This window comes from Rousettus aegyptiacus, unplaced genomic scaffold (genome assembly GCF_014176215.1).
Source record: "Rousettus aegyptiacus isolate mRouAeg1 unplaced genomic scaffold, mRouAeg1.p scaffold_m13_p_4, whole genome shotgun sequence".
Taxonomy (NCBI): Eukaryota; Metazoa; Chordata; class Mammalia; order Chiroptera; family Pteropodidae; genus Rousettus; species Rousettus aegyptiacus.
This window is the reverse complement of record NW_023416307.1, coordinates 42,151,751-42,174,740: the sequence shown is the minus strand read 5'-3', so window position 1 is coordinate 42,174,740 and position 22,990 is coordinate 42,151,751. Positions and strand designations below refer to the sequence as shown.

Sequence of the window (22,990 nt, the reverse complement as noted above, 5' to 3'; positions counted from 1 at the left end):
TGAAACAGAATGGCATGAGATTTCCTCACATTAATCAGAACGGCGCACAATTTAAAAATTATGAGTTATTTATTTCTGCAAGTTTCAATCTAATATTTTCAGGCCAGTTGACTACACATAACAAATCATGGAGAGAAAAACCACAGATAATACCACGCAAAACGAATCTTCCCACCTTGCTACATCATTGTAGTTGTGCATCCTTCTAGCACTTAAAATCATAGTTTGCATGCATGTGTTTAATGGTTCTCCCTTATAAGACTACTAACTTCTTCAGAATATAGATTATGTCTGACTTCGGTGCATCAAGATCTGGCAAAGTGCTCTGGCATTTAATAGGTGCTCAAATGAAGGTTTATTCAAGAAAGAAAGAGCTGGAACTAAGGCTAAATAAATGCAAACAGCAGACCCCAATATACGGATGTCCACCCTCCCTAACAGAAGGCACAAAAAAAAGACAAAAAAAAAATAAATGTAAAAAAGATGGGAGAAACGGAGGGCTTCTCCTCCTTTCCTTCTCCTGCCCACGACAGTTTCCTAGGAAAGACACAGAAGAGAATCAGGAGTGGCCGGAGTCATCCCCGCACCCGGTGGCGGCATCACTGCACCGCAGGCCCACCATCACCGACGCTAACCTCCACGCTTCCTTTCTCGCTTCTCAGAGACCCAGAGCTGGGGGCAGGGCCTGCGAGGGGCGGGGCGCACGCCACATCCGGCCCGCGACGCGCCACTGCTGGATAGGGAACGGCGAGCGCGGAGGGGCAGGGCCAAGAAAGCGCGCGTTCTGGCAGGGGGCGGAGCCGGTTTAAGGACGCCGCGTCACGTCCGGAAGACTTAGATCCCGTGCGGAGGTGGTGCGGAGCGCTTCGGTCACCAGCGGCTTGGGACCTGTTCGTTCTGGGAGGCCACAGCGGAGCCTCTATAAGGAAAGCAAGAGGTTGGCAACTTGGATTGGAGCACATCGAGCCGAGCGGCGCAGCACCTGGGCGTCATGAGCGACAGCGGCGAGCAGAACTACGGCGAGCGGGTACGTAGAGGTGGTGGCGGGGGCGGCTGTGTGGTCCCAGCTTCTTTCGTCTTTCCAGGCCCGTCGGCCTCGGAGCGGAGGTGGGCGATTTGGGCTGCGAAGTCAGGCCAACAGGATGGGAGTCAGTTTAAAAGGCCCTCGCGGGTAGTGTCTTTAGTCATGAAGGAGGCTCCAGGCAGGCTTCTGTGCTCTCGTACCCGAGTCGGCCGTTTTTTCCGTTATGAGGGGGGGATTAAAAATGGCCGCTGCGTCCCCTTGGTGTTGGGGGAGGGGAGAGGTATCATTTCTCCGTTGCTCTCCTACGAAGGCTCGCCGCAGCCATCTTGGGCTGGCGGGCTGGGCGCGCCGCCAGAGGCACAAAATGGCGGATGAGCCGCGCGTCGACGCGGGCCGGGCCCGCGCCTCACCGGGTGGGGGTGGGGAAAGAATGGCAACGTGTTTTAGGGTCTTTCAGCCGGTGTGTACATTAGGAAAGGATCGCCCTACGGGCCCCGGAAGGATGGAATCCAGTGTGTTTTGGGGGCTTCTTTTGTGGGATAGAGGAAAGTAATCTGAAGGAGACTAAATTCTAGGCCGTTGCAGGGAGGTTTCACTGCGGGCTTTGTGTTAGGCCTAAGTAGGGTGCTTTTCTTTGATACCGAAAGGGCTTTCAAACCAAAACTCGTAATCCGAGTGTCCAAGTAGAGTAGACCAGGAAGTCTCGCAAGATTTTCCTATTTTACGTAGTGCATATTTTTCCACAGGATAGTGTAGTGAAAAATTGGCGGGCAAGGATTTATGGCGCCGTTATTTCCATTGTTTTGAGGTATTCTTTGGATCACGACTTATGCTTATCCTTGTTTTTAACTCTACACTTTGCAGATGTGGAGGTCGGGGAGGCTTGATTAAATTGAAAGACTAAACTAGTTCCTAGGTTTTAAATAGCATGATGTAAAGCTTGGTTGCGGGGCGCGGGTAGGAGGTGTTCTAATGAAGATGCGACAATACAAGGTTTGCCAGTGTTCGGAGGTTAAGGAGACTTTGTAGTGATGGAACTTGACTTATTAATTTAACTTCGTAGGAGTAAGTTGGGTGTTTTTGCAGTTTACTTGATAGGTTTTCCCTTTACATTTCAATAGTAATAGGTAGATCTATCCAAATACTTTAGCAAACTCAAACAGATTTGGGGTGGTTTAAAAATAAACTTAGCTCCAGGTACGTTAATGAACTCACTGTAACTTTGGAGCCAAGTCTGTTTGATTAGTTCGAAACTAATCGGGCTTCGCTTTCACGTTTTCAATTAAATATACTTCTTTTGATTGATTTTAGTGTCACCGATGTGTGCGATTATTTAAGCTCTTGCTTTCTTAGGGAAAGTTTGGATTAGTCTCACAAATTAAAGCTGTGACTTCTGGTTCCTGCCAGTTGACTATTGTGGAAACTAGTCATTTGTGTTTGGAGTAGAAAGCAAATAACTTTTAAGTTCTCAGGTATTAAATAAAACAAATACTTTACACTCTTTAGGGACTACAAAGTGACTGGTTTCTGAATAGCAGAGCCCTCAGTTGAATATACTGAATAAGTTAATTTTCATGGTGTGCTTGTGGAGATGAAAAATTGCCTAAAGGGAAATAAATTAATGTTTTACATAAGGGAGGAAACAACTATAGAAATTAGGTCCTGGTTTGAGACAGCTCAAGAGATGTCCTCCTGTTTACTAGGAATTTTTGAAGTGGTATTTTCTAGTTGAATATCCTAGTGTGCTTTTTTTTTAATGCTGTTTTATAAAGTAGGTATTCAGTAAGTTGTTATGGAAGGGAAGAAAGCCGTAAAATAAAACTAAATGTATTTTCTTCCCTAAGAGTCAAGATTTCTTGGAAGAGACTTGTAAATTTTGAAGTTGTGGGATAGTTTTCATTTGTTTGGTTTTGGCGTTTTGTATGTTGATTGCTTTCCAACTGCTTTTGGAATCTGAAGTTGTTAGAATAGACCTAAAACACGTGTTTGGACTCCCAAAAAATACTTGGCAAGGATTAAAGGTCGATGGAACAGTTTAAATAAAATGCCATAAAAGGGGCTAAGTAGAACAGGTCCGATTGGCTAAAAATTTCTTTTTAAAGTGCCTGAAAACCATCAAAAAATTGTATTTAAGGACATCTTGGACATGCCTGTAAGCTTCTCCAAAGCCTGAAAAATTAACTGATTCTACTTTAGGCTCTCACATTCCAAACTGTTCGTGTAAATCACTAATACAAATCTAATGAGTTAGCTGTAATCTCCCCCTTCATTTGTCAAACCGACATTTCACTTTCTTACACATTACCAGCGTAACTAGAAATTTTTTCCCCCAGTCCTTTGGACATTGGAAGTTCATTCTTTCCTAAACAGATTGCGGGGGGGGGGGGGGTGTGTGCAATAAATTATCACAATTTGGTCACCCAACTGGCTTAGCGTGTCACCTTGTCCCATTTTAAATGGGTAGGTAGGGTGCGTTCTTGGATTTTTGCGGTTCATGTTACATTTATTTAGTTTAATGACAGTCTACCTTTTACCTAAATTTGTTTGCAGGATTTTTGTGTCAAAGTTGATTTAAATAAAAATGTGTCTACAGTTGACTTCCCTATCTGACCAAACCCATGCAAAAGTATGTTTTTCATCTCTAAATTCAAGTTCCTTCCAGTAATTTCCAAAAATTATGTGCATTTCTTTGCAAAGGGGTTGACTAACACCTTTGCCAAAAGAGGCACTCAGCAGTTATGTCACAATTAGGAAGCGTGAGAACTTGGTACGAATTGGTAGTAAACGTAATACTGGAGATAATATCTTGGAGGCCCAATTATGGTCACAGTGTTTAGGGTACGTGAGGTTTGTATTTTTAGTCTTGTGCTGGCTTAATGTTCTGTCTTTTGAGGGATTGTAATTTCTTGTCTACAAATTGACTACCTAGAATCCAGAAACTAAGGAAATGGTAATATATGGGCCAGATGGTTTTAATTTCTGTCCAATTACCAAGATTATAATAGCAAGCAGCTTAAGAAAATAACTGATAGAATTTTAGTTACTTTTGTAGAAATAACATGTTTGTAAAATATAGGTACGTTACTTTTAATTTTCTGTAGAGATGGGTAGCGTCTGGATGCCATCCCATCAAACAGCTTTTCAGATTCTGCAGCTACTCTCTCAGTCTTGGATTCTTTTCGTTCTTTGTTTTTAGCCCTTAAATCTAAATTCTAATTTTCAAAATTGAAATATCTCAATTTCTTTCTAGAGAATTTTAGCCATTGCACCAAATTTCTTTAGTAAAGGATTTATTTAATGTCTAGTGGGAGCAAGTTTTCATTGTTTTGTTTCACTGCGAGTAGTTAGATATGCATCTTGAAACCAGGTTAATTAAGAATGCTTTAATGTGGCTATTGTCTGCATTTTCAAACAAATTCCAAGTGATTATAAGGTAAGTACTACTGGTTTTGACAAGATTGAGGAGGAATTGAGATGATGAGAGATGTTAATGGAATTCACCTTCTACAGCTTTTTATCCTCCTCTTTATCTCCAATAAAACCCCAAACCTAAGTGATAAATACCAGTACTTCTATATGTAACTTCACAGGACAGAGTTACAATTGAGTGTATCTTTCAAGCCTTATTGTGTCTTGTGTTGATCAGTTTTTACACACCAATTGTATTTTCTCAGAGGGTGTAGTGATGGGATGATGGATGTGTAAGAAATTTAACTGCTTTATACTCAGTTTGGGAGGTGTGGGTCACATTGAATTAGGTATTGTCAGTCTCGGTTTTAAGCTGCAAGCTGAAAAAAAGTTCTTCACTACAGCAAATTAGAGTCTTCAAGTTCCCCAGAACCTTTGCTTTGAATTGGGTTTTGGAGGTGTTTTTTATAGATTAACTTTTATCAACATAGGTGATCTAATATAACAGCATGGAATAAGGCCTTTTTTTTTTTTTTTGGCATTGATTTTTGTGCTTAGGTATTGGATTTAAAAAGTAGTTCTCTGAAAGTCAAACAGCATACTTAAATTGCTTTTGCTGGAAAGTACTAAATGTTTTATTAATGTAAATTTAGCGCGTACTGTTTTTGCAGGAAATTTCTCAAAAGCATGGGCTTATTAGGCATATCAGTCAGGATTTTTCTGTCCCCTCATCCTTTGTAGAGTGGCTGCGGAAAAAGATAAAATAGTCCTTAGAGTGATGAGTAATGACCTGTATGGCAGGAATTTTTCTTTGCCCCTTTCCAATTTTTAAAATATTAATTACCTTGCAGTCAATGTAATGAGTTCGCACATTTTTAATGTTACATGAATTCCATTTGTAGCCCTTAGAATCATTTTAACAGAAATTTAGTGATGGGCAAGTTTCTGCTTATTTCTAAATAGGAACTTTTAACCAAGTAACATTATTAGCCCAATAGTTGGTCTTCTGGTTTTGTAAAGTAGCCACTTAGCTGAGTTGAGTTGAAATAAACCTAGTACTGTATTCAAATATGAAAGGAAGACGGTTGGAAAAAGAGATAATGAAATAACACCAGGAAGGTGTCCATATTGAAAAGTTTGTGGTATCTAGAGCTTTGGCCTACATTCCAGTATCTTCCGCATCTAAACCCTGTAAACTATACATAATCTTTAGGAGGCCCTCAGAGGAAACCTGCTTGGGCATTCTGATTCCACGATTACATTTGTGCTGCCAGCAAACATTTCCCATTACATTTTAGTGATGGATATTAAAAGAAAATCTATTTCCCTTCAGAAGCTATTAAATTTTGGGGGGAGTAAATAAAAAAATGATTTTTAAAAACTTCTGAAAAAAGACATTACAACACTTCCCATGATAGCCATGGCTGTCTTTATGCTCCTATAGGTATAAAGACTTAATCCTTATTTAATAATGGAAGAAAATAATAACTAGGATAAGACATTGTTGACAGTGAAATGAAAGCCCAAGGTGAAATTCAGGAAAACAGTGAAATGAAAGCTCAAGGTGAAATTCAGGAAAACTAGGATGTTTTATGAGGGCAGTATTTTGCTTAGGGTGTTCAGCAGACACTATTGTATTTCATCGATGTTAAGTCTTTTTGGTAATTTCAGGAGGTGAGCTATACTTTTCCCAATACTGCCACTTTTAAAAGAAAAGTATTTCTTCTTTGGATTGCAGAAGATTTTAATGTTCATAGGGGGGAGTTTACAAAGCAATATTTGAAAACACCACTGTTACATTCAAGTTTGTTCTGCTTTCCTTGATAGTACTTGCATATAGTAATTGGTTGACTTGATTTTTGTCTTTTTATGGTTCTAGTTAAATTCAGTAGTTAAACAAGTTGTAATATAAACTCACTAGAGCAGCTTTCTCTACGGGTGGGTTGACACTAGTCCAGATTTTCAGATTCCCCGACATTGTCTTTTTAAAGAGCCCTCTAGATAGGCAGTACAAACATGTGTGACATTAAATATCTGTCTTGACCCTACCTAGACACGTCACAATTTGTAAACCTTCAAGCCAGAGCCTGTCATCATTGTACAAATGAATTATCCATGCTTCCCTTTCTTGCACTTTTGTATTAATGTGTCACTTTTTGGCTAGAGATGTGCTTTTGACACTTAATGTTTTCTACTGATGAATACAATAAGTAAGAAGTGTGAAACAATTATAGTTTTTAAAATGTTAGATGAACAGTAAATGTTCAGTTGGCGCACTTCACATTCAACTTAAGCATAATAAAGCTATTTGGAGTAGACGGATGAGATTACCATATATATATATATATATTTTAGAACCAACAGGAAACTGTGGTTTCAGTTTTTTGAGCTGCATATTCTAGGGTTTTTTTTGTTTTTTGTTTTTTAATCCAGAACAAAAGGGATTTTTTTTTTTCTAGTTTCAGTTTCGACACTGGATTTTATCCTGGAGTTTTAAAATATTCTTCATCCTGTTCTTTTTCTATTAAGGTTAATGTTGAAGAAGGAAAATGCGGAAGTCGTCATTTGACAAGTTTTATAAATGAGTATTTGAAGCTCAGGAATAAGTGAAGCTGAAATTTGAAAATATAAAAGAAAGAATGCATGCTAATTATCAGACCAGAAGTCCCACTTGTAGAATATTGAGCAATTTGTGTGAAGTGGGGAAGATGAAAGAAGTCAGAATTTGAAACGGAAGAATGAAGAAAAGAAATAAAAATGAAGTTAAGATAAGAAGTAATCTGGAATCAGAAAGCACTACGCTAAGTAATTACTAGTCTGTTTATGTGTCCCTGTATATTTTGCTAAACATGCATGCATTATTTGTTTAATAGAAGAAAATATATACAGGGTAAAGAAGTGCCTTCCAGGGGAAACGTTTAAATTAGGTAATTCTAATTTTAACTTCTTAGTCAAATAATTGAAATGCAATTTTTAAAAATAACCCTTTGTAGTCGAATACTAGGCAGGAATGAGCTCTCCAGCATGGGTACCAGTTGGCTTCATATTGTTCCCTCTAGCTTTTTTGTCTAACTCTTCTGGTCCTGGTGCATGAGTCGAATACCTCCTGAGTTGGAATTGGCGATCTTTGCCACACCCCTGGACTTTTCAGTGCACTGACCTCTGCTTTCAGTACTGAACAATATATATAGCAGAATGTTGACAAAAGTTTTCCTAAAGAATGTCACCAGGATGTTTATAGAACCAACCCCCCCCCCCCCCCCAATCCAAGGAAAGTATTAACCAGGATAGTTACTTTGGCATTTATAAAAACATTTTTTCCAGATGGCAATAGTGGAAAGCTTTGACCACTTAGGCCCTAACTTCAAGATGCATGTGTGTGCTAAATTCACAAGGATGATTCTTAATTCTTTCTGTTTAATGCTTATTCCAGCTAAATGACAGTTACTGCTAAAAATATAGTGGCTTCCCTTTTAGAATAAGGTGGGTCTCACAAGTGAATAGGATGTCTAACTTAAAGTGGCAGTGGTAGCATGTGCTTTATTCAGAAGTCAGTTTTATTTCTTTTTCTCATTTTCTGCTGTTAACACTCAGCTATTATAATGATGTGAGAGATCATAAAGTAGTTTTATTCCAGTTTCCCACTCCTACCTAACTCGGAGGAAAAAAATCCAAAAGTTCTGCTTCCCTTTTTGTGTTTTTTAGCTGAATAGACAAAGTCAGATGATTGGTATAAAGAACAATGTTACTTTCAGTTGGATGGGACACTAGATACTCATGTCAAAGTAATAGTGGTAGCCAGCGAACAGCCGTCTTATACTATTTTGGGAAAGCCAAGGTTATATTACTGAAATGAAGACAGCCTAAACTTTCCTCTGAAAGTTATTATAGCTCATGGAAAAAATGGCTTAATGTCATTTCTAGAAGGATCCATTTTCTGAAGCTTTAGGGGCCTATTGTCAATATGAAATTAACCTCATAATCTGTCTCGTGAGCAGAAAATTATTTATAGGAGACAGTTTTCTAGTCTTTGCCCTAATTACTGCTTTGTAAAATTTTTTGCCATATTATTGACTAGTAACATGAAATTAGTAATGTTATTTATTCATTCTGAATCAGCATATTAGGCACAGAGCTGAAGTGAAAATGTGAGTGGATGTTGCTGTTCAACCCCATGAATTTTTTTATTAGGAGACCTGAAAAGTCCTTGGGATCCAAAGAGAAAAGACCTGTTAGTCCTCAAAAGGGAAGAAAGCAGTTTGATTAGATGGCCTAAGGTACATAGGTATGAGGCAAAAGTAAACATTGATGCTATTAGGCCATCTACATCCATTTGGGTGTGTAGCCCCTTTGGCCAGAGCATCTCTGAGACCTTTCCCACCCAACCCCCTCCCCACCATTAGGGAAATAAGGGGTAGATAGGCCTCTTGTCCTGGGTGGTAAGGTATGTGCCCCAGGAAAGCTGATTAATGCCAGGGGCAGGTGGAGCGGAAGATGACAGAAACAAAGTGTCAGGAAGATGCTTTAGCCAAGAAAGATCAGATAGGTAGGTAGGTTCCATAAAACATGATAAACTAAGTGAGACTTAGTTAGCATCATAAACATGTATGGTGCTTTTAAGAAATGTAGGTATCCAATTCTAGAGCTGCTAAAACCAGCTTCAGTTGGGGACACATTTTTAAATGTTAGGTAGGTTTGCTGCATACTTTTTAAGAGCTACAGTTCTAAATCTGATTTGCTACATCCAGATTTATTAAATAATATAGAAGAAACCTAGTGATAATCTTTCAAATTTTTTTCAAAGTACAGCCATTCTCAGAATAGGAAGATGATGGGGATAAGGGTATTATGTAGGAAGGCATAGTTTTTTCCTGGTTGTACATTATTGGTATATGACTTAAGACCCAAGCTAGAGGAACTTAATTCCTTGAGCAGTTTTAGGGGAATTTTTGTCTTTTTTTTTTTTTTTTTTTTTTTTTTTTTAAATTTTAAGTGCTGATCTTAAATCATGATTCTTTTCCTGGAGGTATCGACGTTTAGAGTAGTGCTTCTTTGTAGGGTTTTAATGTGTTGACACTCAATTTTGTCAGCCCTGAGAAGTGAACTTTGAATTTTCCTTGTGTGTAGGGGGCTTTCCCAGCTGATTTACAGATTTGCCTGTGGATCAAGGTTTAAAGTTACTGATAAGCTTTTAGATTTGGCTAATGATTTTTAGGTCTCATTTCTTCTCAACAGGCTAAATTCTCTTGAATATGTATTGCATGTATTTCCAAACCAGCTAATGGCCAACATAACTACAAAGGGGTTTTAATGTCTTTAAGAGTATCCCTGACCAAAAAAAAGTAGGTGGAGGCATTGTTCAGGTGTTAGTTAGCCTAATTGAGTGTCAGTATATGAAGGAAAAATCTTTATATTCTGGCGTTTCCCCTATTCTTGGTCTAAGAAATGATTCTTTACAAGATGCTTGCATATAGCCAGTTAATTTTAGAGGCTGAGTGAAAGGCTTTATGATAACTTCACAGCAACTGTATTTTTGACCCATGATCTGTTAGAATTTCACGGGGGGAAATCTTAAGGCTTAGAAGTACTATCTTTTTTTTCCTGCTGCGCAGAATGGAATAAGGCTGTTCTGTTTAAAGCATGAGGCTTAAAGAAAGGGAATCTTCACATTCTATCCATTCTTTATACTCAGATCCCTAGGCTGAGTGGTTTCTGTTAACTACAGTAACTTTCTTGGTAATCTTTTAACTGTTACTGTGAGGCACCTATATTCTACTCTTTCTTCCAGAGGAAATTTTCTTAGGTTTCCGTTAAAGGTTATAATCATTACATGAAGTAATCTTTTTAGTAGTGGAAGAAACATTTAGTAACTTGGGCCCCTATTACTGCCCTCATTTTTCGAGAACTGCTTTGTCCAAGGAGAGAAGAGAGGTGAATTGTGCTTTTTTAAATGTCTCAGTATTCAGAATATTTGCCAGAGAAAGCCAAGGTATTGTTAACTCTAGTCCCCCAAAATGTAGTACATCTTTTAACCATTCCTTGGCAGCCCTTTTCACTCCTAATCAAGGATACCATCTTTTTCTTCTACTCTTTACAGTTACCGATGGAGGGAAGTAGTGGAAAGTGTCATATTTCATGTCATGTCACACCATGTTTTCTAATGACCTTGAATTTTTTTTTTTTAAATAAGTTTATTTAAGCCAAACTGATAACACAGGCATGGAGGACAAGATCTCAAATGCTCCTCATGACTTTAATATCTTGTTGCAATTTCTAAAGTTGTTTTGGGCCTAGACACCTGAATTCATTTTTATTGGCTTAAATAACTTTTCTTCCCTGTTTTAATCTTCACATTTTAATTTATCTATTCTGTGTTGAAAATAATTTTTTCCCCTGGGCATCATAGAAAGGATCTTCCAAATTTTTCCCATTATGTTGTAAATCACAGAACATAATCACAAAGCATACTCTAAAATGTTCTGGGCTATGATTTAAAGTAAGCCTGTATCTTCTATCCTTTTAAGAATGGCCAGAATATACTAAAGATCTACCACACTGGGAGGTTTCTTTATGGTAACTTTATCTAGTACCTTTAATGTTTATTCTTTACTCCTACAGTCACTTAGTACAATGTTGGTTCCTTTTGAGTCTGGCCATTTTTTGCTCTATCTTGGGCTGAAAGACTCACTAGACTTTATACCTTTTAATTTGCCTTGATACTTTAGTTAGCTGTCAGACTGATTTTGGTGCCTTAGCTGACCATTTTTTGGTCCCATTACTTAAATATATATACCTTTTCTTTAGATAAATTGACATTTGGCTCATTGGTGAATTAGGTGTCCTGTTTACCCATTCATTGCTAGAGATTTTCCTTTTTACGCCACTTTTCTACCAACTAGTCCTAGTTTTGATTGGGAAAGCTTACAGGTATATAGTGATACTATACCTAGACTTTGGTTTTTGCGTACTAGTTCCTCAACTCCCTCCCTTTTTGAACCTAAATTAGGAAACCTTAATTTAATCTGTTCTGGTTTTACTTTAGCCCTTAGATAATTTGGCTTAATTTCAGTTCTCCATGAATTTGCTCTGGCTCATCTCCATTTAACTGAGGAAGCTGCAGCTCTCTGGCACCCCCTCTCCTCTATTCCTCTTACCTTTGCACAGTTCATGGCCTTTCTGCTGCAACTGCATCTGGTTGCCTTGTTTTTTTTAGGGCCCTCTCACTATGGTTAGATGGAACAGGATCTAGTATCCTTCAAGCTGGTCCTTGCTTTCCACTAGGTTTTTACCTTTCTCTAGTAGGACTTGAACAGATCGTTCTTGTCTCTTTACTCACTGAATAATAAATATAATTTTAAAAGTTGAGGTCTTAAAAGCATTTTAAAAGTAAGTTTCATGAATTTCATAGGATTTTGTTTATTGGTGGCAACTTGATTGAAATAGGTATGAAGTACAGGTGTCATAGCTACTAAGGTTCTTTCTCACCCTAGTCTTTATGGAGTAACATTCCCAAAACACAATTCTTGGGCAGTCCCTCAACTGCTTTGCTTTGACATCCCTTTCTGAAGAGAGTGGGGTCAGAGAACTCTTAACACTGCTCCAAAAAAAGGTGGAAGTTCAGGTTAATTGACTTATGTCAATTGGAGCAATGTAACTATTATACCAGGTATATTCAGTTCCTGCCCTTACCTGTGTTTTCTTATCTTGGAAGGGGATTGTTTTCCCTCACCATTTATCTCACAGCAGCTTATTTGTTATTAAAGTTGCCCAGAAAGTATACAAATTAAACTTTTGACATCTACGTGTAGGAATCCCGTTCTGCTTCCAGAAGTGGAAGTGCTCATGGATCTGGGAAATCCGCAAGGCATACCCCTGCAAGGTCTCGCTCGAAGGAAGATTCCAGGCGTTCCAGATCAAAGTCCAGGTCCAGATCTGAATCTAGGTAAGAAAGACTGTCTTGGGATTTTCTTCTGTTACTCTTAGCTTTGAAATTGGTGTGTGTTTCGTAACTAGGAAGCTAGAGAGGGTTAGGGTTAGATCATTTGTTGGCCTAATTTAATATTGGTACTAGAATTGAACTTCAATTTTAAGTTCTGGGAGACTGAAGACTAAGTTGTTAAGAGCCTGGGCTTTTTAGTTAGGCTTCAAATCTTAGCTCTATTTTTTTCTGGCTTGGGCAGATTAGAATACTTAACCTTTTTCCACCTTAGCTTTCTTATCTATAAAGGCAGGTTAATAATAGTACTAATTCTTCAGAATTGTGAGGATTGACTGGGTTTAAGTAAACTGCTTATTAGTATGGCAAATATATTGCAGAACATTGGCATTCAGTAACAGCAGTTGTTAAGTAGGTGTAGTCTAGTATTATGTGCATGTATATATAAAACAAAAATATAGCGCGCTTTTTCACGTTGGTCATGAGTGGACTATATGTCCTGGTTTGCCTAGGACAGCCCCAGTTTATGCCTGTTGTCAGGCATAGTTAACAGCACCCCTTTTCTCCTACAATGTGTTCTGCCTTATTTAGATGGTAATTCATACAGTCACTCTAGTTAAGAGCAACTGGTTGATTTCAAAACACTACTAGAGGAAACTATCGTGGTGGTGATTTTATCTTAAGTGAATGGTGGGCATAATGGGAGAAGCAGAAAAGTAGAGCATGATATTCTGAGAGGAAAAATAGTTCCAGATCAAGCGAGTATGAAATGCTGATGTTTTACAATTTTCAAAAAATAATTGAATATTTCTTTATTTTAAGAAAGGTTGGGAAAGAGCTAGTGGTGGTTTTGGAACTATTCCTAGCAGAGTTGAAATGACTTGATACAGAGGAAAGCTATTGATTCCACTTAATTGGTACCATGTTAGCAGCATATGCCTACGTTGTGTTCCGTCTTCTGGAGTTTAACTTTAGAGGAGTATGAAAAGAATCGAAAACTACATCTCATCTTGTCAACGATTTAGTCATAAACTTGAATCCTTTGTTTTGCAGGTCTAGATCCAGAAGAAGTTCTCGAAGGCATTATACAAGGTCACGATCTCGGTCTCGCTCCCATAGACGATCTCGTAGCAGGTCTTACAGTCGGGATTATCGAAGACGTCACAGTCACAGTCATTCTCCCATGTCTACTCGAAGGCGTCATGTTGGGAATCGGGTAAGATGAAACTGTCGTTGAAGTGGTGGTCTGTCTAAAGCCACTTTATTAATACAGTCCTATCTGATTTTTGTTTTGCTTTGTTTTACATTAGAGCCAATTTTAATTGACAGCAGAACATTTGTAGTGTATATACATGAGTTACCTTTTGAGATAATTTTAGTGTTTTGAGATGGTCTCTCTTTTTTTTTTAAAGATATCTTACGTAATGGTCTCCATCTGGGCTATAAGTCACATTTAAGTAAAACTGACACATTGGTATAACTCAGCCATTAAGTTAGAAAAAACCTCCCTTATACATTACTGTTAAGATTATGTAACATCTGTATATGTTTCATACTAATGTTATTCCAGCTTTCTGGGTTTATTTTAATAAACATTTTACATAATCACTCCCGGTTTTCCCATTTAATTGTAAACAAGTTTCAGGTATTAAGGCTTTTCTTCCATGAGAGGTTCCAAATGAGGTGGTATTTAGTGGGTTTATATTGTGATTGCATTGTATTAGCCAAGTAGTTTAGTGGGGTGTGTATGTTTGTTTCTGAGAGGAATGAAATTTGTAGTAAATGAATGTGAGAAAACAGTAACTACATTATGGCAACTAGAATGTCAGCAACATGTGGCTCATTTTTTATGATGAAGTCAAGCTGCTTAATAACTCACTAAAACGATGTAGTTTAGTGCACATCTTTGGCTTCATTTATGTGTTTCTTGGGCAGTTCAGAGCATTTCATTGAGATGGTATATCGTGTTTGAGCATTTTAATAGTTTATTATTTCTCAGGCTTGTAGAGACAGTACTATTCTGGTTATTGTTATGTGTGCATATTAATGTGTGGACATTTCTTAGGATAAATTCCTAGAAGGTGAATCATTTGGGCGAGCTGTCTTCCAATCTCCCAAAAAGCCAATTTGCTTTTCAGTAGTATGTTTTCCTATTTCCCTCCACTTAATCCTAAAGTTGATATCATTTCTTTTGTAATCCCAGCCCGTTCTTAAACATGTCTCTGCAGCACTTGCTGTAACATTAATCTTAAGTGTTTAGTCTGTTTATTGTCTACTTTTATTGGTTTTTTTTTTTTTTTGGCTGATTTATTTATGGTTCCCTTTTTTTAAAATTGATTTTATGAGAACTTTTTAAAGTTTAAATTAATTTTTCTATTTCTAGGCCAATCCTGATCCCAACTGTTGTCTCGGTGTATTTGGTTTGAGCTTGTACACTACAGAAAGAGATCTAAGAGAAGTGTTTTCTAAATATGGCCCCATTGCTGATGTATCTATTGTATATGACCAGCAGTCTAGACGTTCAAGAGGATTTGCCTTTGTATATTTTGAAAATGTAGATGATGCCAAGGAAGTAAGTAAAAACCTACCTGTACTTTATAAAATACCAGTCCTGTTGTGAACTCCCAAGTACGAATTAGCAGTATCACCACCACCTCTGCCATCACCCATCCCCACTTCAGTACTTAACAACCTGTGGCCTTCTATATTCCAACTCAGTCACCCATCATCACCACATTTTCAAATAAATCCTGACCTATAACTTCAATACATGACTGCTTAGATGTGATTTATATCTAAAATATGAGGCTGTTAATAACCTTATTTAGAATATTTAATTGTTTACATTGAACAATTTTCTAGAATGGAGAAAAGCTTTTAAAATTGACAGGAAAAAATCTGGTTTTGAGTGGATATTGGCAAAAGTGATTTCCTATTTAGATGTTAATTGACTTGAGGCAAAGTGTAGGAAGTAAAAAAAATTAGTCTGGACTAAAGTAATAGTGCATGAATCTGGGCCATATTCTTAAGTTTTGGACTTTAAATGCATAAGGACAATAGCTGAAGGGAAGTATAAAGAAAAGCTTGGAAAATGCTTGATGACAAACTGAGATCAGTGTTGATTAGGAATTCAGTTCTAGATAAATGTATTCTATATGAAAATACATAATAACTTTTGAAAACTGTTAAAAGTAACGTGATCTAAAGGAAGAATCAAGCTGAATCCAAACAATTATAAAAGATGACTAAAATTTAAGAGATTTGAAGAGATGCTTTAAAATGTCATTGACCTTCATTTTAGTAATAATTAATGCCCAAAGATATAAATAAGGTTTGCCTAAGGTTACTAACAGTAAAGACTTGATTTCCATTATTATTTTGCTACAAGAACACAGTTAGCTTTCTGAAGAATAACATTTTGTATCTCTGCATCAGTAGTGCCAGAAACTGTTTTCCACAGCTTAAATTTTCAAACTAGAAAATAGCATAATTGGAATTAGAAATTAAAATTCTACATAGGTGTTAGAAGAGGTGTTTAAGTGAATTGTGAACAGACTGTCAAGTCTTTGGAATGAATTTTTTTGTTTTTTGCTTTGATGTTCATTATGTTCAGTTAGTTTATATTCTAGACAAAGGAACTTTATGTAGCTGTCTTTTTTTTTTTTTTTTAATCAACTTAATTCCAACCTTTTGCTTCCGTAACAGGATCCATTAACTTTTCTATAAAAAATTAGGAAATATTTGGGACCTTGTGAGCCATAGGGTATCAGCCATAGCTTTTCAGTACTGCCATTATAATGCAAAAGCAGCCACAGGCAATGCATAAAGTACTTAGGCTGTGTCCCAATACAAATTATTTGTGGCCTCCAAAATTTGAATTTTGTGTAATTTTCATTTAGCATGAAAAATTTTTTGTAGCTATTTAAATTTTTAGCTCTTTGGTTTTAGTTTACCAAATGTACACTTCCTTAAAGGTAGAAGCACTGTAAATTTGTAGTTGGGTACCATAATGATATTTCAAGTATTTCATGAGTTAAATTGGCCTTTGTGACTTTTTTTGGTAAACTAAGTGAAAATTTAATAGGGTAAAGAACCTATTAATAAATTTAAGGCCATGATGTTCTGGCAAAGAATTTAATGCATCTAAACAAAACAGAAACATCCATTTGAATTTTATAGCTATTGGGTAGTTTGGGGCTTGGTTCGGGATTATATAACAACTTAAAATATCTTTTGAAGGCAAAAGAACGTGCCAACGGAATGGAGCTTGATGGACGTAGAATCAGAGTTGATTTCTCTATAACAAAAAGACCACATACTCCAACACCAGGAATTTACATGGGGAGACCTACCTAGTAAGTTTATTTTCAAGGTAAAAAAATGACAGTACATTTTGCTCACTTTCTCCAAGAAATACATGTGATGGGGGAAAATTTTGGCATTTCATCTAATCTTGCCACAATGTAAATTAGTTTTCCTGTTACTCTTAACTGGCTAAACCTATTTTATAGAATATTCAATGGAAGCTTTTTTTTTGTTTTTTTTTTGACAACACAAATCCCATCCCACTTTGTTATAAATGCTGTGTGTATTTGGCTTTCCCGAGTAATTAAATGTTCCTGATGAGACCCTTCCCCCCCCCCCCAAATGGAAACTTAGCCATTACAGGTAAAATCAAGTTCATATAAATGATACTCAGGTGCATTTTTTAGTTTTTGTTCCTTAAGCAGAGTAGAAAACACAGACAGACTTTGGTTTTTGCGCTTACCAGATAGTATACTACTTTCATTTGTCATCATTCTTAGAGTGTGTGTATTGATGGAAAGATCTAAATCGAATGTTTTTAAATTTAACTATAACATAACATTTACTTAGAGAATTGTAACATAAAATAATTGCCATGTCTTTTTAGTAGGCTGAACGTTTTCTCATTCTTGAAACTGCTTTCTCCACATGGTTTTTCTGTTTGTCTATGTAAAATGTGAGATAGGCAAATTGACTTACAGTTGAAGGAAAATTAGTAAAATATGTGTCCTAGACCAAAAGTTTTTTTAAAGTATATATGTGCATTGTTAAAAGGAAAGGAAAAATGGCAGTTTATCCACCATCAGAATTCAAATGGAAGTAATAGTCATTCCAGTTAATTCATAGGCAAGCCTTTTCTGATTGATTGATTGATTGATAGATAGATAGATAGATAGATAGATACATACATTATCAAAACAGGCTTGCTTATGAATTAGGAAGTTGTTTGTTGGTGTCCACATTTTTTGCCTGAGAGGAAATAAAGAGGTTACATTTAATATTGCTCAGTCATGTCCATAGAGCTTGGCTGTTTGGGTTGTGTTACCCTTAAGATTCAAATGAGCATGATGTTCCCTTGAAGCTGTTAAAAACCTGAATAGTTTTTTTAGCAGCAAAAGTTGTGTCTACTAGGAAGATAATAGGGAAAGGCCACTTGCTATTTTATGAAGATGTATTATTATTTATAGTGGCAGCTCACGGCGTCGTGATTACTATGATAGAGGATATGATCGAGGATATGATGATCGGGACTACTATAGCAGATCATACAGGTAAGTTTTAAACATAAGTTTTAAGATACTAAATGTTTGGAGGAAGCATCAACTCTTGAATTTCAGTTGCAACATAATTTAAAGCAATAGCACTATACCTGTTTTAGCCTTTAACCCTTTCCTCATTTTCAAGTGCAGCTCACGTTCTAGGATTTTACATTTTCAGCAATGGAGAATTACTATATTTTGTAAAGGGAAAGTCCATTACTAAAAACAAAGTCATAAATAGAATGTCATTTGGTAAACCAATCAAAATTCTTGGTTTCCATTGTTATGATTGAACCTATTATAGACCACTTCAGTTTTTTCCTCCTTTGTTTTTAAAGCAAAATAAGCTATATTTTGAGTTAATGCTGTATAAAGCAGTTTTTTGGGTATAGTGCATCATACATTAGAAAGCAGAGAAAAGCAGTTCTTCAAAGAGTCCATTAAAGTAATTAAGGATAGTATAACAGTATTTTTTATTACCAAAATATTGGTAAATTTTTAGTTGATTGGTAGAGAAATTCCCATCATACTTAAAACAAGAAAAGATCTCTTTAATAATACTTTAAAGATAAAAATGAAATATATTTCCTTTGTTTTAGCAGCAGGTAGACCCTACCTTGTCAAATGTAAATTGTGTAATAAGTATTGTCCACACTAGTAAGCCATGATTCCTTATTTTGGTGCGGTATTGTGGTGTGGATGTCTCTAGTTCTTACACACTATTTGGTAATGTTATAAGAAGTTGATAATAGTCGATATATTACTATCTATGTATGGACGTGGGTCCCTTAAGCATGCTTGAGTCATTTATAATCCAGCATTTTATTGCTGACAGTAAGCCTCCCCCTTCCCCCATTTAGAGCACTTTTCCCTTAAGTGGTACTTTAGGGATAAGTGGAGCCTGAGAATATTAAGATCTTAGATTTGATTTTTATTTTAATTAACTTGAATATTCTTAGGAATGTTCTTTGTTCTAATGCTACTTGTCTTAGCCACCAGAGAGACCTCTATGCCAATTTGTAAAAAGGAGAGTGGCATAAATAGTTCTTAATCACTTACATGAAACTATCTTTTCTTAGAGTTTTAATTTTACTACACGAATTGATGAATTATATATTCTTTCAAAGACATAAAATTGAATGATTTTCTGCCTTCACAGAGGAGGAGGTGGAGGAGGAGGAGGATGGAGAGCTGCCCAAGACAGGGATCAGATTTACAGGTATGTCAGGAAAGGATTTAAAGTCTACATTCTATAACAGTAGAATGGCTCACATGAAGACACTAGTATTTTGGTGGTTAAATTATAAGTGTGGCATTGCACAAAGTTGAATTACGTGAAGTTCATTAAAATGCTGTAACTGAAGGCAAATGACATGTGTCTGTGGCTTTGTGTGTTAGCAGAAATTAATTGGGTTTACAAGGTATAGTCAGTGTTAACCGTTTTGTAATTTAATGAGCTAATAATGGTATAAATGTCATTGGTAAGGACCTGTAATATTTTTAGTCTTTTTTTTCCTGATATCTATTCTCTTGTGCACTTTTTTGTTCGCTTTTTATAAGCATTTCAGAATAAGCAAGTGAATACTCATTCAGTCTTAACACAAAATGAAACTATTTTGATGTATTAGTGAAATTTGTTTTGGGTGTTAGTCCATGAGGGTGTGGTTAGAACTGAAAATAATTTTTTCTTAATATTTTAATAGAATTTTTCCTCCCCACAGGCAAGTTTTATCTATTTTCAATTCTTTTTATGTTGACTTTGGTTTACGAAATCCAATAAGTTTCAGCTGTACACTTTAACAGTAAGGCGTGTGTGTGTGTGTGTATATATATATATTTATACTGTTCACCTCCCATAGTTCATTTCTTTCTGTCACCAGTTAATAGAATTTAAAATGGGTTAGGTTATCGATGGATTACTATAGCAAGAAGTATTCCACCTCTGATAGTTTGAGTGCTTATATAGTACTGTGCCCAATACGGTGCTTCATTCTCAGGACTATAAAAACAGACAATGAAATCCATGACTAATGCAAAATTTTTGAAAGTCAGTGCGGGCCTTATAGTTTTAGAAATTGTAAGGGAGGGGTTTGTTTTTAATCTTTATGTTATTTAGTCTGAAAAATGATCTGTGGAGTCTTAGATGGTTTTAACGTTTGTTTACAGAAGGCGGTCACCTTCTCCTTATTATAGTCGTGGAGGATATAGATCACGTTCCAGATCGCGATCATACTCACCTCGTAAGTTTTTGTCTTGATGTGATTTGGTTTATATATTGTAAGAGCATGGCTTACCCTGACTTACCAAACTTAAAGCAGAGTATTTCTTTTGCAGACAAAGGGTTGATTTGACTAGTTTTATCTATATGTTCTCCCTCTTCCCAGTTTTATGTGTAGGGTTCCAGAAAGTATATGAAAATAACCCTCAGCATCTTATTCTTTTGCTAATTAAAATAATATATTCTGTCACTGTTTGTAGCCTTTTTTTTTTTTTTAAGGAGTCCTTGTGATTTTTGTGCAAATTGGGAACATCTGAATTATTTAAAACCTTAGCTCTCAGATTGAGTTATACTTCCCAACTGTCTATTGTTTTATATTGATTCTCATTTCCAGTGTAACTCTTGTGATCTATTCTCACAGAAGAGAGTCTGGTACATAGGAATTTCCTAATGGCAGAACAGTCTAAAATTCTCAGTATTAAAGTATACTTGATAATCTGTTCTCTCAGGTATTGATGTGCACATTTATTTTCTTTCTAGGTCGCTATTAAAGCATGAAGTTGAAGACTTTCTGAAACCTACCCTAGAGTTGGGATATTGTTTGTGGACAATATTTTTTATTGTCTCCTGTTTAAAAAGTGAACAGTGCCTAGTGAAGTTAGGTGACTTTTACACCTTTTATGATGACTACTTTTGGTGGAGTTGAAATGCTGTTCTCATTCTGCATTTGTGTAGTTCGGTGCTTTGTTCAAAGTTAAGTGTTTTCAGAAAAGTATGTTTTGCATGTATTTTTTTACAGTCTAAATTTTGACTGCTGAGAAGTTTCTATTGTACAAAACTTCTTTAAAAGGTTTTTCTACTGAATCCAGGGTATTCTGAAGATCGAAGCCTGTGTGTAAAATGCTACCAAATGGCAAAAAGCAACAATAAAGTTTGATTTTTACTTTTCTTTCTAACATCAGTGCTTAGCAGAACTGTTCAGATTAGGTCGTCAGTAGTACATTTCAAGACGAAAATGCCCGTTTTCTTCCAGTCCATGAAACATACCATTCTTGATATACCTGCAACTACGTGTTAAAAATTATGCTCTGTAACTCAGTACTGCTAATATTAGAACTAAAGATCTTTCCATACAGCAAATGCTTAATGCTTATGTAAATGTGGATTTGTCAGCCTTTATGTACTATGTATTATATATAGCAGGGAGTAAGAAAAGAGTTATAATAATGTATGCCTTTACAAGGCCATTTCTTAAAGCTGTTATAAGGGGATAATGGTATTTCAACTGGTTATCAGCAAGTGACAATACATTCCACCACAAATGTACTCTTGTTTTAGCTTTTATACTATGGAAAAAAACTGGGTGCTTCAGTTTGGGAAGAGAGAAGGGAACACTACCGTGTTGTAGATGAACTGAAGACTGCCTGTTCATTTTTTAAATATTATTTTCAGGTCCTTTGCTTACCAGAGGAGGCCCAATTTCACTCAAATGTTTTGAGAACTGTGTTAAATAAATGCAAATGAAAAGAGTAAAAGGCTGGTACAACTCAGTTTACAAAGAAGATTTTATTTTAACCTTGTTACTTATCATTAGAGTTCATTTATAGTTTTTAGTCCTCATCCAGTATCCCTTGGGCTGAGGTGTATTTGTACTGGTTTTTAAAAATCATATATATCTGGAAAACTTAAGAGGTGGGTAGTTAGGTATTAGAGTAATCATCTCTACTTGGGGATGTCATTGTATTAAGTCTCATGAGTTTTTTTATTTCCTAGTACATACAAATTAGGTTTACAATATAGTATGTTATAAAGTGTTCAATAGCATTGTCTTGAAAGTATACATACCTTGATTTTAAAATACTTTATTGCTAAAAAAGGATAACTATTGTCTGAATCTTCAAGTCCATTATCTTTTTGCTGGTGCTGGGTCTTGCCTCAATATTGGTGAGAACAGAATACAGTATCTGCGAAACAATAAAAGTACGCCTATACTTGGATATCACTTAATATGTCCAGGGTACTTTATAAGGTATAGTCATTTAGTCTGTAGATATCAAAGGAAGGATACCAGGATCAGAACCTGGGCAGTTCAGTATTCAATCCACAGTTTGTACTCTGATACCATTTTACCTCTAATTTGAGTAAACCAGATGATGATACTATACTGGTAATGTGGCACAGACTATTTGCAGGCCTTATTTTGTCAAATTTGACAGTGTGTGAAACGTGTGGTTCTCATACTTTTTTGGTAGCTCATATATACATGGAATTCTACCCCTGCATGATAGTTTCTAGTAAACATCTGGAACTGTGTTCCTGCCAGATTATTTGAAATCTGTTCTCAACCAGTTTTGGAATAAGAATTGGCCCCTCACATGATTATACAAGTTGAGCTCTGGAATGTGGTCCCGAGGGGTTTGGATTTTAAGAGTAATATATTAAGGCTGAGAAGCCTTGTTTAGTGGGATGGAGTATGTGTGGAGGAACTGCTTATAGGTGTCCTGTTGGGGAAAAGGGTAGGCTAATGCCAAGGCTTGGGGGTGGGAACAGTAGGCATCTGGCACAGCCCTCACTGAGCCGCCCTAGCCAAAGGCCCACCTCTTGATACAGTAATGACTTCCTAGACCTCTGTTGGCCCAAGATGTAAGCACATGTTTGGAAAAGCAACCAGGCCTAATAGATGTTATCATTAGAGGTGTTGGCTTGTAATTAAATGTATGTAAGCCACCATTAGGCTGTCAATGTTTATTTTTTAAAAGTAATATCAGTTGGATTTTCTAACTTTGGGATTTGGAAAATTTTTGACTAATTAGGAATTGTTATCAGGAGGGTGTTAATAG

General features: G+C 36.5%; 1 protein-coding gene across 3 annotated transcripts; it reads left to right on the top strand.

The window, feature by feature from the left end:
* The first annotated feature begins 732 nt into the window (after nt 1-732).
* On the top strand, nt 733-22,152 carry TRA2B (transformer 2 beta homolog). Of its 3 annotated transcripts, XM_036218765.1 has the most exons (10): nt 824-1,027; nt 6,962-7,237; nt 12,241-12,374; nt 13,422-13,584; nt 14,752-14,940; nt 16,608-16,723; nt 17,861-17,944; nt 19,092-19,151; nt 20,099-20,172; nt 20,691-22,152. In XM_036218765.1, exons 4-10 carry the CDS (start codon nt 13,552-13,554, stop codon nt 20,699-20,701), a joined length of 567 nt encoding a protein of 188 aa, XP_036074658.1. In that variant the 5' UTR covers nt 824-1,027; nt 6,962-7,237; nt 12,241-12,374; nt 13,422-13,551; the 3' UTR covers nt 20,702-22,152. The 3 variants fall into 3 exon arrangements, with proteins under 3 accessions (XP_016015225.1, XP_036074658.1, XP_036074659.1); XM_016159739.2 differs by lacking the exon at nt 6,962-7,237 and having other exon boundaries at nt 733-1,027; XM_036218766.1 differs by lacking the exons at nt 6,962-7,237; nt 12,241-12,374.
* Nucleotides 22,153-22,990: the final 838 nt, after the last annotated feature.